At 43.5% G+C, this 13,965-nt stretch overlaps 2 protein-coding genes across 2 annotated transcripts in view; one reads left to right on the top strand and one right to left on the bottom strand.

Moving 5' to 3' along the window:
- The window catches only part of SNX30 (sorting nexin family member 30), a 50,051-nt gene extending 44,398 nt beyond the window's left edge, over positions 1-5,653 (top strand). The window contains exon 9 of the mRNA XM_010309129.2: positions 416-5,653. Coding sequence (XP_010307431.2) covers positions 416-475 — 60 coding nt within the window. The 3' untranslated portion in view covers positions 476-5,653. The remainder of the gene's footprint in view (positions 1-415) is intronic.
- A 507-nt stretch (positions 5,654-6,160) lies between these two features.
- Positions 6,161-13,346, bottom strand: SLC46A2 (solute carrier family 46 member 2). The gene is made up of 4 exons (XM_010309128.2): positions 11,993-13,346; positions 10,289-10,372; positions 8,597-8,753; positions 6,161-7,154 (listed from the first exon to the last, which is right to left on the bottom strand). The coding sequence occupies exons 1-4, from the start codon at positions 13,059-13,061 to the stop codon at positions 7,097-7,099; spliced, it is 1,368 nt and encodes a 455-aa protein (XP_010307430.1). The 5' UTR covers positions 13,062-13,346; the 3' UTR covers positions 6,161-7,096.
- Between the last annotated feature and the right edge of the window lie 619 nt (positions 13,347-13,965).

Genomic DNA, 13,965 nt, shown 5'->3' with positions numbered 1-13,965 from the left:
CAGTGTCCCTGCACTTGACAGTTAAATCTGTACATCTTAGTTTTGCTCTTAGCTCTAGCAAGGAAGCTTTTTGGTGGGAAAGTGTCTAATCAGTTCAGGATACACAACTAGAAATACTTTATTCACCTTCAGTACAATCAGCAAGATTGGAAGGAAGATGCTCTACAACAGTGACTTGTGGATATAAGAGCTGGTGATGAGTTTGCCCATTCCCAGTGCTTAATAATATGTATTCCATGGTCTGTATTTGTGCAGTTTAACTTCTGCGCTGTACATGGTTGAAAGACAGTAATGATACACAGCATAAGGACTGGAGTAAGTATATGTGTCTGGGGAAATGACTCAAAAGGGTTGGTCAAAAGCTACAAGAACTGATGTACCATCAATTTTTTTAACTCTTCATTTCTTTCTTCAGTGCCTTACGGCGTGGGAGTCAATTATACCACTATTGCAAGACAAGCCAGAGACCAAATAAGAAGTACTTTCATGGGCAGCCTAGCACTTCTGTGCTCAGTACCACTAGACATACTGGAACTGTATGGAGGACTTTTGTCAAGTTAACTGAAATGCCAGCTGCACTTAGGCTGGAATAGACACTCTGAAAACTGTGTGAATTTTTTTCCTCACTTTCTGTGTTTAAACTGGGGTATGTTTCATCTTTTTGAGTTATCTTGAATGGTTCCTTCTTTATCCTATGGAGTGATTGGGGGTTCGTAGTGAAAGTGCACGGGGATCTTGATAAAACTTACCTCTCTAGTTGGAAGGAACTGATGAGTGAAACACTAAAAAGATGAAAATAAAACTGTACTGCAAGGTGCCAAATGACATCTTTATTATCATTCTGTTTTGTTTGCTAATTAAAAAAAAAGTATTCTTATGATACAGACCACCCTAACCAATCCTTATCACTTTTCTTGGATGGACAGGGAAAGGCTAGAAATGAATATTTTCTGTTTTGCTACCACCCATGTGCTTCCGGATAAAAAAGTTTCTGGAGACTTTTCTGTGTGGGAGTTGGGGTGGTACTAGAGAGAACATACCAACACCACCTGCAGATAGCCTGTGATGCAAGCATGAACTGTGGTTTTTGTGAGAGTGGCATGCTGTTGGTTCATACTGAGTATCTTTGTTTACCTTGGTGATTATGAAGTAATGTCAGTTGGCTGAAGTGTACTTGTAACTGACTTGGGGATCAAAAGCAGCCTAGCTGTGGGAGTGAGTTGAGCAGCAGCTTTTCAAGGCTTATGGGAATTGTGGAAGCAAGTATGAGTCTTTAGTGTATTTTTTTCTAAAGCTAGCTCTGGGAGTTGCATGGTAGAATTCTCTTGGTCCATGCTTTAAACTTCTTCTTTCTGAGTTAGAGCCACTTTGGTCTTGGTCACTTGAGGTGCCTGCTGTAGTAAAGGTAGAACTCTGCTTTCTCTCCCCACGTTTTGTTGCAGCAACCAAAAGCCAAAAAGTGTCAAATGCTTGCTTACACCAAGCATCATTGTGTGTGAAACTTGCCTTAAACAGGTCACTGGGGTAGATGGGTACCTTGTTAGTACACAGGTCTCTACTGAACCACACGGCAAGTCTTTTACAACTTATTTCGGTGCAGATCTATTTTATTAGTAGTCTTTATTGGTCTTGCTTCTGCAAGTCTCCCTTTTTTTTTCTTCCCCTCCTTTCTCTTGCAGTCCAGTCTCAAGTAAATGCTTGTTTGGTGTGAATGGCCTTAGGAATGCTGCTGTGATTCCCATGGTCCCAGAGTCTTGTTTTAACAGAATGCAGATAAATCCTTTTTAACTATCCTAAGTGAGAAGGTTTATCTGTGAGGGGGCTAATATCAGTGTAATAAAATACACTGTGGAATAAATAACTCTGAGCACTTACTGCTAAACTTGAGTGATTACTTGATTTCCAGCAACATTCTTGTGAAGAATCTCAGCAGTAATTGAGTATGCGCAACTTCTGTGTTCTCTTGTGACAACCTACCAGCTACCAGTCTGGTTTGGACTTTATCCTTTCATGTACACCAAGTATACCTGAAGCCCCCTTACTCAGCTTGGTGGATTTATAGCAACTGTCCAGATGAGTTATTACAGCAATGTGGTAACTGTTGGGCTAATGAGATGATGGTCTCTGGGTGCAAAAGTCAAGTTTAAGATATCTTAAGAGATCTTCCTTTTTGACTCAGCCTCCATTGACAATTCTGTGGTACTAAATAAACTATGCTTTTTGATTTAAGCTCACAGTTTGTCAATACACACTATTTGGTGTAAACTAGAACTCTGCTTTAAGTTGCTGTTAGGTCCAGAAAGACAAACTACTCTTGTTGTGCAAGGGAATTGCTTAAGGGGATCACCTTGAAGCAGTAACCAAGTGTTTTCCTCCATCTTTCCCTTCTAAAATAAGCACTTGGATACCATTTAACAGTCTGACCTTCAAGGTTATAGTCTACTTCTCGCAAACAGAGATGTTTTTTTGAGCTGGTTCCTGTGGGGCAAATGGAATTTTGTAGTTGACTCTGCAACATCACTGGGAGCAAGCAAAATGTAATTTGAAGTAAAACATAGGTAGTCTTCTGTTCACCTTATTTAAAAAAAAAAAAAAAAGTGCAAGATGAGTAGAAAGGATCGTGGCTTTTTTTCTTATGGGTGAGTAGGTTTCATCTGATGCCTTAAAACACTGAGGTCCTGTTCCCTCTTATGTCAAACTGAAGTGGGTGTTGATTCTGGGGAACGTAGCAATTCACATCACAGCTGTTCGTGAGAAGCATAATGGACAGTGGTGAGTACCATGTGAAGTTCAAATAAACATGTAACTGTTGAGGCTGGAGCTGTTGAAGATCAGCTTAAATTTTCTTCAGTCTGATGCCACTGATTCTGTGGCATGGTTTTTTAAACTAGTCCTCAACCAAAGCTTGTTTTGATTTTGGATAAATCCCTTTCTGGCTAAGCTGTTGAAAGGGAGGCATGCTTTGCACTTCTCTTTTGGAGTACGTGGCTCTGTGGCACCTGCAAGTTCATTTGGAGGAGAGGTTGGAACCACCTCAGGCTGTGGTCACTAGCAGGATTTCTTAAATTATCTGGAACGCTAAAACCTCTTAAGCCCCTAAAAGGGAAGTAAAACTAACATTCAAAGAGGGAGCCCTCTGCAAGAGTTGCTGCAGTGTAAGAAGGGTGTGTAGTGGTGGGTGTCTCTGCTCCTATGGGCTGTGGAGGAGTCTCTTTATAAAGAGCTGTTGTAAATCACTAAGTAGCTGTGGGAGAGGCTGTGAGGTGTGGGGAGGATCCTGACCATGTGGTTTGGGGCAGCAATGCCAAACAGGAGAACTACAAAATATCAGGAAACTCCTGTAACATGGAAAGAGTGCACTTAGTTAACTGCTGTTAGTGGAAGGTTGAGATCTGAACTGTTAGTGAAACTGACATGCTATCCTGTAATCCTTACAGAATAGGAGTCTCTCCTTTGGGTGGCCCAAACCTTAAGTGTAAAAAAGGTGTTGGTAAAGGGAAGCAGGTGTAGTGCAGGAGCTTCAACTTTGAGTAACTCCTTGTGTGTTCAGTCACTGAAGATCACCCTCTGTGCATGCACTAAAATGACATCAAAAGTAGTTGCACCCTTTCGGTGAGTCTATGTAACGTGAGGGTCCTTCAACAGTCGTTAAATTAGCCCAGTTTTCCTTGTAAACCATATCCAGACCAAGTTTTCTCTCAGAGGATGTGTAATTCACTACTGTCCTGGTTATTTCCATGTGATTTCTAGGATGTTTGTTTCTTCTTTTAACTGGCACCAGCACAATAAAGCAAGCACTGAGATTCTGTTTTTATGCTCAGTAATGAACCATGCATTGTTCATATGTATCCTTACCAGGTTCTGATTCTTGCAATAAACATAGATGTTGAAACATTATTGCTTTTTTCAGGTATCCATTGAAAAATGAAAAGGTAATAAGCATAGCTCTAAAGAAATTAACTCTTCTGATGCGAGTTGTATCACAGAATAAACTATGGATTCTTCACCGAAGTCTACTTGGATTTTTGTCACACTGATGCTTGTGCTAAGCATAGACAGTGGGATAAGTGGTAGAAAGAAACATCTGCAAAGCATGAGTGGCAGAGATGGTCCTGTGGAGGTAGAGTGAGGTAGCCTTGCTGCAGCGGCTCTGCCTAGCCTGTTTGTGATGCTGGTTGCTTCAGGTGTCAGTCCTGCAGGTACCGAGGTACAAAATAATTCCCTCCCAGCCCCCCAGGGACTGTTCAGTGTTTTAACAGGAGCCATGCTTTTGTTAAAACTTGCACAATTTAACCGAGTATGATTAGGATTAATGTTACAGACTGTTTAAAATCCTGGTGCTGATGACCACTGAGCAAAATTACATGGACTAAACTAACTCATTAGATGTTCAGCCTTATTAAATTCTGAAGGTAGAAGAGTCTTTGCCTTGGTATATTATCTTTTACTACTACAACAACCAATAAATAGGGAAAATGGGGTCTTTTTATAAGGTAGGGGAGTTGCTACTACTTGCCAGATTATTTTTTTTTCCTAAAGTAAGACTGGGGACCAAGGGAATAAACTTGCCTTCTGACAGTGTGAATGTTGCATTTTAATCTTTTTGGGAGTGCTGTTTAACCAATTTCATGGATTAAAACAGCAACGCTTAATTCTGTGCTTGGCACTTTGGAGTCTTGCCGGGGTATCTGACTTGTACAAGTACTCAGTAATGAACTGGGCTAGTTGTAAGGTTGCATGGCTAAGGCACAGTGCTTGTGCAGAAAATAATGTGCTTGCCAAAAAGGCGTAAGTAGATCACTCTTGGCATGCTAAAACATTAAAGGCTAGTTGCTGTCCTAGACTACTCTGAAGGCCTTGGTACTCTGTGCTTTGAAGCTAAACCACTTCCTTAACTCTGCTGCTGGGATATGTAACCACAGCTTCAAATCAAGCAGCAGGGTTGGGGCCAGTGCCACATTCCCACTGCACAGGGAGGCAGATTGTAGAGGGACAGTCTTACAATAACAAACAGCCAAAGGGCTTTTGTCTTTAGTATATGAAAATAAAGCAGCACCGTCCTTGTTCTCTTTTCCTCTGTACCTGCATCCCTCTGTCCCTCCTTAAGGCTTGGAGAGTGGGGCCATGCAGGTGAAGGCAAGCTGGCTGAGAGCGGAGGTGGACGTCATCCCCCTCCTTGCTGAAGGTGTCAGTACTGGGCACCACGACAGTGCTGGCTCTTCTGCTTTCAACCTCTGTAAACCCATTCACTGGAACTAAGTCACCGTTCATACCATTAAAAACAAACAAAAAAAAAACTGTGAAAGGACTTGTCTCTTTGTGAATTAGCTAGTAAACAATGTAAAAATAGGAAGGAGGCTTTTGTTTCCTGCACTCAACCAAATCTGGCAATTGTGCTTTTGTTCAGACTTGCAGGCTAGGAAATATTGTCTTGCCTTCTGGTGCTGGCATGTTTCTATACTCTTTCATATATCTCTGTATAAATATACTTTGTGCATTGTTTACTATGGAACTAGTATTGATGTGGAAAAACACTTTGAGGTAAAACTGTTTGTACTTCTCTATTAGTGTGTACATTTTTTTTAAAATGCACCGTTTGTTTACCTCGATTAATTTAATGGAGTGGACCAATAAATGTATTAAAAGATGACTCCTTTACCTAGCATATAAAGTTTCATTTTTTTGCAGCCTTCACTACTGAAATGATGTGTGCACTTATTTTGCTGGGCAGCTCACTATCTTCCTGCAGAGATAACCTTCCCTTAAAATCTTGCTCCACTGGTGATTTAACTAAAAGTCATCTGCTGCTGTGGTACATCTGGTATTACTTGAAAGTGAAGCCTTGAGCTGAGGAAAGATTGCAAGAGTTTGTGTGTGGGGAACGGGTGGCAGGAACTTCCTCAGAATAAGGAGGTGCATAGTGAGTAATCAACTTCTGCTTGCTGCATCCCTGGCTGGAACTGAAGCTGCCTGATTTGCCTCCAGATTATTTCGGTTACTGAAGGACTTTTAACTTGCCCTTACTCAGTCCAGGAGCTTGGAAGCCACTTAATCCTTGTTAATTCAATTAGCATGTAAGTAGACACATAATTTAAGTCATGATTCCTCTAGGGCGTGCCAGTTTTTTTGAATCATGTTTGGATTTAGCTGACAACATATCATGCCAGTTGCTGTATTGTGTGAGGTTCCTTTCGGTAGGGGTTTCAACCCAGCATAAAGCTAGGGTAACAAGGTGACTATGACCTGGCACAGCGTCCCTACACCTCTGTAAAGCCTGTAGGAGTAGTGTGCTGCACTTACCTGTTCTTAACCTGTTAAAAGAGGATATCCTGGTGGTGTGAGTTGAAATGCTGGTATCTGCTCTTGAGTCATAGGTGTCCTCCCATGAGCTCTGTTAAAGCAGTGTCCAGGGACAGTGGGACAATCTCCCAGAAGTCAGGGGCATGAACATCTGTTCAGGAGTGTTTTATTGTAGGGATTACTAAAAGTGTCTTAATCTTACATGTTGGGGTTTTTTTTACGGTGGTATTTCTGTACTTAGTCATCTTCTATGTAACATCGATCAGCTGGGCTGACACATCTTCTGTGGCACTTGGAGAGCAGTTGTGTCCTGCTGATGATAGTGTACATGCAGCACAGGGCTTGCGGACCCCTCCTTCATCAGCCAAAGTCACAAAACTGCCCTGAGATGTCTGAATGAACAGACAAGAAGGAACTAATACAAAACTGATCCTCTGCTTTCCCCTTCCACATTGAATGATGTGTCTAGAAATGCCCTTTTCATTTCTACCTGGTCTGGTCCATCTGCAGCACTATTGCTAACCAGCCTAGCAGGAAAGCAAAATGCTCTGAAGACTGCTGGTGTGCAATAGCCAATGCACGTACTCTGCAAGATGATGTACTGCAGAAATAACAAGGCAAACTTCTTTGTTTCTGGGTGAGCTCTGTAGCTGAGGGGCCCTGGCACTCTGTGAAGTGGAAATGTGAGATGCTTCCTGTAAGGATGATAACTGTGAGGACTAATGCTTGGCAAGCCTCCCACTTTGGTAGCTCAGGGTTGATAAAGACCAAAAGATGCTTTAGCTGGTACAGCCCGTCACTCGGTCAGAATCTGAAGAGAGCCAGTGGATGAACGTTGTTTGATGGCAAGGATGCTGTAAAGAGCAATAAAAATGCAGGTTACAAGAGAGCTAGCAAGCTACTTTCTCAAACTACAGTTTGCTTTTTCACCATCAATTCTTTAGCTTAAACTGTGGGGTGTGTGTGGAGCTGGCTGAGTGCTCATGTGATTCCTCTCGAGGATCTACCAGCATCTCTGTAAGTTACTCTTGTGTACAAGCAATGAAACTGGCACCATTTGTCATCTTTCAGACTTTAAGTCCTAATCCTGGTGTCTGTGCTGATAATGGTGCTAACCTGTTTTGGAGACGGTGTGTTAAAAAGCAGCTGAGTAACTAGCAGTGACTTGCTGTTAAACAGCAGGGTTGTGTGTAAAAAGCGAGTCACTTGTGTCTGGAAAATATGAGGAGGAAAGCAAAGCCAGGGAAGTGATGAGTATGAAGTAGCTGTCCCCACACTCGTAGTCCCACTGACATCAGATGTCAAAAGTGTTCACAAGCCCAGAAAGCCTTTGGTGCTCTGGATGAGGCAGAGCTGATGGTGTAGGAGCTTTCCTTAGTGTTGCCTTTTCTTCCGAAGTGATAACACTGAAGTCAGTATACATAGTGCCTTTAGACTTTCTACTGTTATTGTTTTTTAAAAATGACAGCAAAACTTGGCAAGAATTTTGCCTTGGATCAGACATTAAACCTATCCAGTACTTGCCTTATATCTAAGGAAAATATTGTTGTTGCATGGATTAAATACTGACATTATCACAATTATAACTTTAACTTCATACTAGAAGAGTCTCGCTGTTTCCTGGGGAGGGCATGATGGGCAAAGTGAGATTTAGAGGGAAATCCTTCAAAAATTTTGGAAGAGTAGATAGAGATGCTGTCTCAGCTTTCTCTTTTCATATAAAGCTCCTTTTGTGCTTAAAACTTGTTCTTGAAATTGTACCTCTCAGTTGCTCTATAGCAGTACAGTTGGGCAAATTCATTGGATCAGAAAAGTAATCATTTCCTTCGCTATGTGGCAATGGTTTCTCTTTGAAAAAAACACCTGAGGGAGACTCAGATTATTCTTTTCTATCACAATAAGTAACCTGTAATGGATTTTTAAAATTATTTTTTTTACTTTGTGTAGGATTAATCCCTCATTCTACTTACTACTATTTTCGTAATATCAAGCACTTGTGTGAAGGCTTTGTCCCCTGGGATTACCAGCTCTTAAACTCTGCCAAATATTCCTCCTACAGCAATTCATGTTACATTAAACAAAAAGAAGATTAAAAACATTGGCTAGCTCACTTGCAAGTTTCATTCTTTGGATATTTGTCAACTCATTTCTGCAACATTCTTGTTTTTCCCTTTTTTTTTAAAAAAAAAAAAAAAAATATTTTTCCCCATCTGTATTATATACTTTAGACCTGGAATCAAGAAGTATGAAGAAAATACAGCATGTCCTTTTGGACAAAACCCTTCCTGTTCCTTACCTTAAAGGGAGGAGGCTCAGGCAGCCAACTAGAAAAGACAAAATGAAACAGAAGCCGCTGTACCAGTTCAGTGTATTTTGGTAGATCTTGTTGTAGACTGTAGATGTCACTACTCCCGTGGTGACTAAAGACAGCTGCAGCAGGACAAACACCTTACCTGTAAAACAAGAACATAGTTTGTTACTGGAGCGAAAAAACCCAAACCATCTCTGGTACCTCCCTGACAAATCCAGGATCATCACTGTGTGGAAGAGGAATGCGGTCATTGCTTCACAAGCGCCAGATGGCATGAGCTTGTATCTGCTTCCGTTCTAGACCAGAATGAAATGACTTTTCCTTCTTTTAGGCATAGGTCAAAAGATCGAACTAGAAAACTCTGCTTGAACAGTCTAGATGAAGGGGTAGCAGCTTGGGAGAGCAGCAGTAAACTGGGCAATAAGTGCTCCTTTTCCTAGCAGGTAGAAAAGTAGTCTTGGGCTCACACCTTAGGACATGAGAGATTTTAGTCAGGGTCTGCTTCTGCCCTAGGTCAGAAGAGTGGTTCACTGGGTTAAAATGACAACAATGCCTGAAATGGGGAGGTCCATGTGATTTGTATGAATGTTAGGGCAGAGGAAAGGCAGAAGCTGAATCCTAGTTGAAATAGCTTTTTTTGCTGAAATGCACCCTTCTGTTTCTCTGGTGGTAAATGGGGGAAGGGGAAGTAACCCAGCCCTGCCAGGATGTGCAAACTGGGAGCAAGGTCAGGGCTGTGTGCTGAGCTCGCTGCCTGGGCAGCCTTCTCCAGCCACGCAGCACCAGCGGCCACCACATCAGGAGACAACACTGCTACCAAGAGGCAAGGGCTGCTCTGCTGCACGGCTCTGCTCAAGAGCTGGTCTGCACAGCCCGTATGGCTCATGGTAGAGGTTAAAAACAACATTGTGATTAATAGTAATGATTAATTTGGGGTGTGACCTGTGCTATTTGTGGCAGGTAGGTGAGTTTGCCACGTTGAGGAGCACAAGGACTAGGAATGAACTGGTGACAGAGCGGTGTCGTGTTCCTATCACAGAAGGGAAAAGGATGCAAAGGGTGGCTGTGGGAACATGTTTGGAGGAGGCACAAACAATCATGGGCTGGAGGTGCTATTTGAATGCATGGCCAGTCCTGTCTGTTGTGTCTAAATCCAGATCACTGGGATAAAAATGGTAACCTTCAATACAGTGTTGTAAAAGACATATATTTTACTATTTTCTAATACATTTTTAATATGTTTAGAGAGCATAACTGAAAAATTATGAAAGAAATCCATCCTTCCCAAAACTGGAAGTAAAAGAATATAAATGGTATGAATCTCATAGTGCCTCAACCCAACATCTTGCTTCTCTTGATTTTCCCTGGAGTACTGTGGTTTTGAGCAGCACCTCAGGTATTTTCCCTGCCTTTGAGCTGCACGCTGATAGTAATCTCTTGAAACATGTGCTGATAATTTGTGAATAAATGATGATGCAACTGAGGATGAGATGTTTGGATGTGACAATCTTGTCCTGCAAGTTTCTCTGCTCCTCCCTTCCCATTTGTGGTACCAACTGTTCTGGTTTTATTACGCAAAGCACAGATTGCAGCAATAACTTACCTTTATCTTTGTACCTTAGGCTGAATGGAGGTATTTGCGGGTATTTTGATCGGTAAGCTAACCAAAATACTTACCATAGGATGATCCTTTGACGTGCTTGGATAACATGGACCTGATGGTTGGTAAGGGGATGAGGGCAAAGAGCATCACTGCCCGTGCTGCAATGCAATGAATAGGTGGTTATGATCAGTACCTGCTCCTTGCCTCCCAACACAACCACCACTGCTTTTGAAGACTACATGCCTCTGGCTTAGGCAGGGCCTTTGCTTCACCTTTTCTTGTTCCTTGAGTTCCAGAAAGAAGTACAAATCTTCGTTAGGAATGTAGGTCCTCACTTCAGCCAAGCGATGGTAGATAAGCCACCTATTGCTCCCACTAGCAGAACTACTTTACCCGGACCAGCCGTGTTGTCTTAGTCTCAGCCTGAAACCCCAGCATAGATGGAATATAGCACTGTCCTTCGTGATAGTGAGACTGATGATTTGAGTCTGACCAGCAGATAGAGCACCCAATGCTACACGGCCTTGACAGAAACAGTACCTTTAGAACACTATAGCTGTTTTCTATCTTGGTGCTTATGGCTTGCAGTATTTTAGGCTTTCTCTACTGCAGAAACTTTTAGGGAGCTGGAATTACCTTCCTGTCAGCAGAACCAACCTCAGTGAAAACTTAGGCCATGTCTAGTGTACCAAGGTATTTCTGCAATGCAGGGAATAAACATCCTGCACACTGTGTAGCAGCATGTGTTCCTGGTGGACTTAATATTAACCAAGCATTTCTTTGGGTTTTTTTATGTTTTGTTCCCCAGCTTGATTGTCTAAACAAATGAAGTCTCTTTAAAATTTCACTCAATGTTTGGCTTAGTACACAAATATAATATTCTACTATCTTTTCCTTTAGAATAAGTTTCTTTGATTTTCATTTTCTTATTCCCTGTAGGGGCAGACAGAAAAATCACTTCAGGCCATTTCTCTTAGATACTTTTCTCACTTTCAGAAGAAAAACCTCAAAGCCATGCAACATACGATACTCTGTCAGATATGAACCATCCATCTCACTGCCACAATGGATGCAGTTCTTGGGTTTTGTTCTCCGTGTTCCTGCAGAGGCTACTTCCCAACAAGAAACTTGCCTTTCCTTTGTCATGGGATGCTGCCTCATCTATTGTTACCTGTCCCTTGGTCATTTATACATAGTGTAAGGTTTGCACACTACATTATCATATTTTAGTTGCTAAAGCAGCTTCAGCGCTTCACTATTAAGCTTCCCATTGACCATAAATGCCTTAATGCAACAAAATAGATCACATCTTAAGATGTTTGCTTAATAGGAAACCTTTGCCAATTTGTTTCTGTTGTAGCCTTAAGCCTTACCTCACAAGAAATGAGTGCTTCCCATTAATGCAGTGTTGTGGTCCGACTAGTACACGTAGCCAGCAACAATTCCCATTCCCCCGTAGTGTGAACATTGTTCCCCTGCTCAGATCTGGGCTATGACTGTGTGACGAATTACAAGTCAACTGGCCTTAAATTAAGCCTTGGCAGGAGTGTATGCCTCCTCTGGCTATTGTAGGGTGCTGAGTGTATGAGTACAAAGGGTGAGGTGGGGAGAGGGGAACGATAATGAAGGCTTCTTGGGAATTACTCATGTGACGGTCTGCCAGGCTTCCTGCTCTGAAACTCGTGGTGAAGCAGAGCAAAAACCCTTCTCCTGACACTGAAACACCCCAGTCCCTTTCTCAGGGTGCACTCGCTCATGCAAGTGGCTGTATGACTCACCAATGTAGAACAGGAACGTCCACCGCACAAAGGCCATGATGAGGATGCCAGTGCTGAAGGATGCCACTCCAATCATGATCATGGTAATGTCCTTCAGGTATTTGGAGAATACAAATACCCCTAGGAAGCTGGTGATGAAGATCACGTACCCAGCAGCATTGCCATAGCCGATCTCCACAGCATTCCAACTTAAAGGCTCCCTGAGCAAGAAGAGTGGGAGTACGTTCATTGCACCGACCACGGCAAGGTCATAGAGGATTGCTGCTACAAACAGCATGATGATGATGAGTTTTGAGGGGGATACTGGAGTGGAGCTGCTGCCCTCCGAAGGTTGGGAACTCTCTGCTGCTGCTGCTCCTGTTTGGGCTGGCAGCTGGCTTCCCACCTCCTCTGAACTCTTGGCTTTGGCTGGGCAGGAAGCTGCTGGCTTGGGTACTGTCAGGACAAAAATGCTGTAGAGGAGGCAGAAAGCATAGCAAACGATGCTGCAGCCCACCAGCACAGAGCCCTCTCGATAGCGGTCACTGAAGCCAACAAAGAGGTAACCAGATGCCATGCTTCCCAGAAAGCCAGCAAGGCCGTACACCAGCTCAATAATGATAAGTCGCAGAGACCTCCTGCTCTCGGAGGACCCCAGGGATGCCAGAGCCATGACACCTGCCCAGAACGTGGTGAAACCGCCCGTCAGCCCATTGAAGGCAGCAGCCCCATACATCACCTCGATCGGCCAGCCCAGCAGGATCAGGAGGAGCAGGAGAGTTTTGGAGCCCAAGTAGCCAAGAAGAGGGAAGCAGATGGGGATTTTCCGATGGATCCTGTCCCCCAGCTTCGACAAGCCGTAGGCTGACACCAGCGGGCTCAGGCCCAGGACTAGGTTGTAGATGATATAAAAATTAGAGACAGCCTTCTGCTGAGCATCTTCCAGTGCATGGGAGGGAGCGGTTGCATTGGTCTGGTTGTAGTAGTTCTTCACCACCAGCAGCAGTGCCGTGTCGTAGAAGGCACTGGCCACTTGGGAGCCTGCGACCACAGGTTCAATCCACGTCCTCATCGCTGTCACCCCCACCATGCTGCTGGCGACTGCCTCGTCTTGGGGAGAGCTGTCTTCAGGGAGATGAATGGGAGGAAATGGCTCTTCAGAAGCTTTGCTCTGGAGGCATGCTTGGAGAGGAGCAGCGGAGGAAAAAACAAAAGATCTGCCAGGCTGCACAGAATCAGAGAGTTGTGCAAGAGATGATCTGGCTGGGTGGATATTTGCACCTCGCCTTGCTATGTATGTGCACACACGCACATCCCCGTGCTGCTCTGATCTCTGGCTCACGCACGAGAGGCTTTTGTACAGCTGGAGAACGCCCTGCGCTCAGCGACCGCCCGCTGCTGCTCTTCCTGGTGTAGTTTCAACAGAGGTCAGATGACCCAGGGGAATTTCTCTCTCCCAGTTTAGGAAGTGAAAATGCCATGATCAAGTAATTGCTGCAATCTGGGGTGGTGGTTTGTTTTTTGTTTGGTTTGGTTGTTGTTGTTTTTTTCCCTTGTGGCATCCTTCACATGTCAGAGGATTCTCATGGTGGCTGTGGGGGCAGGGGATGCCTGTGTGCTGTTTTTTCAGGTAATTTGTGAATTCCCCTTACTGCCAGCTCTTTTTCCTTTCTTCTACACAAATATCTTGTTGGGTCTTTTGCTTTTACTTGCTCCCAACTACCCTATTGCTGCATCATGCCCCTTGTGTCGTTGTTTCAATAACACAGTCAGGAAATTACACCAAAAAGAAATTAAAAGCGAAAAAGCCTATATTTTGGTAACCTGCCTCCCACAGCTGCCACTCTGCCTGCTGTGTCCTTTGGCTTTGCAATGTGGGAATTTCCAGCAGGAGGAGAAAAGTCCCGATTTATCCAAAGGCATCGGCAACCGCTGCACCCCATAATCAGACAGCTGAGCTGAAGGCTGAGGTGAGTGAGAGCTCACTGCTGGGG

This window comes from Balearica regulorum, chromosome Z, assembly GCF_011004875.1.
Source record: "Balearica regulorum gibbericeps isolate bBalReg1 chromosome Z, bBalReg1.pri, whole genome shotgun sequence".
Classification (NCBI taxonomy): Eukaryota; Metazoa; Chordata; class Aves; order Gruiformes; family Gruidae; genus Balearica; species Balearica regulorum.
This window is presented reverse-complemented; position numbering and strand designations above follow the sequence as displayed.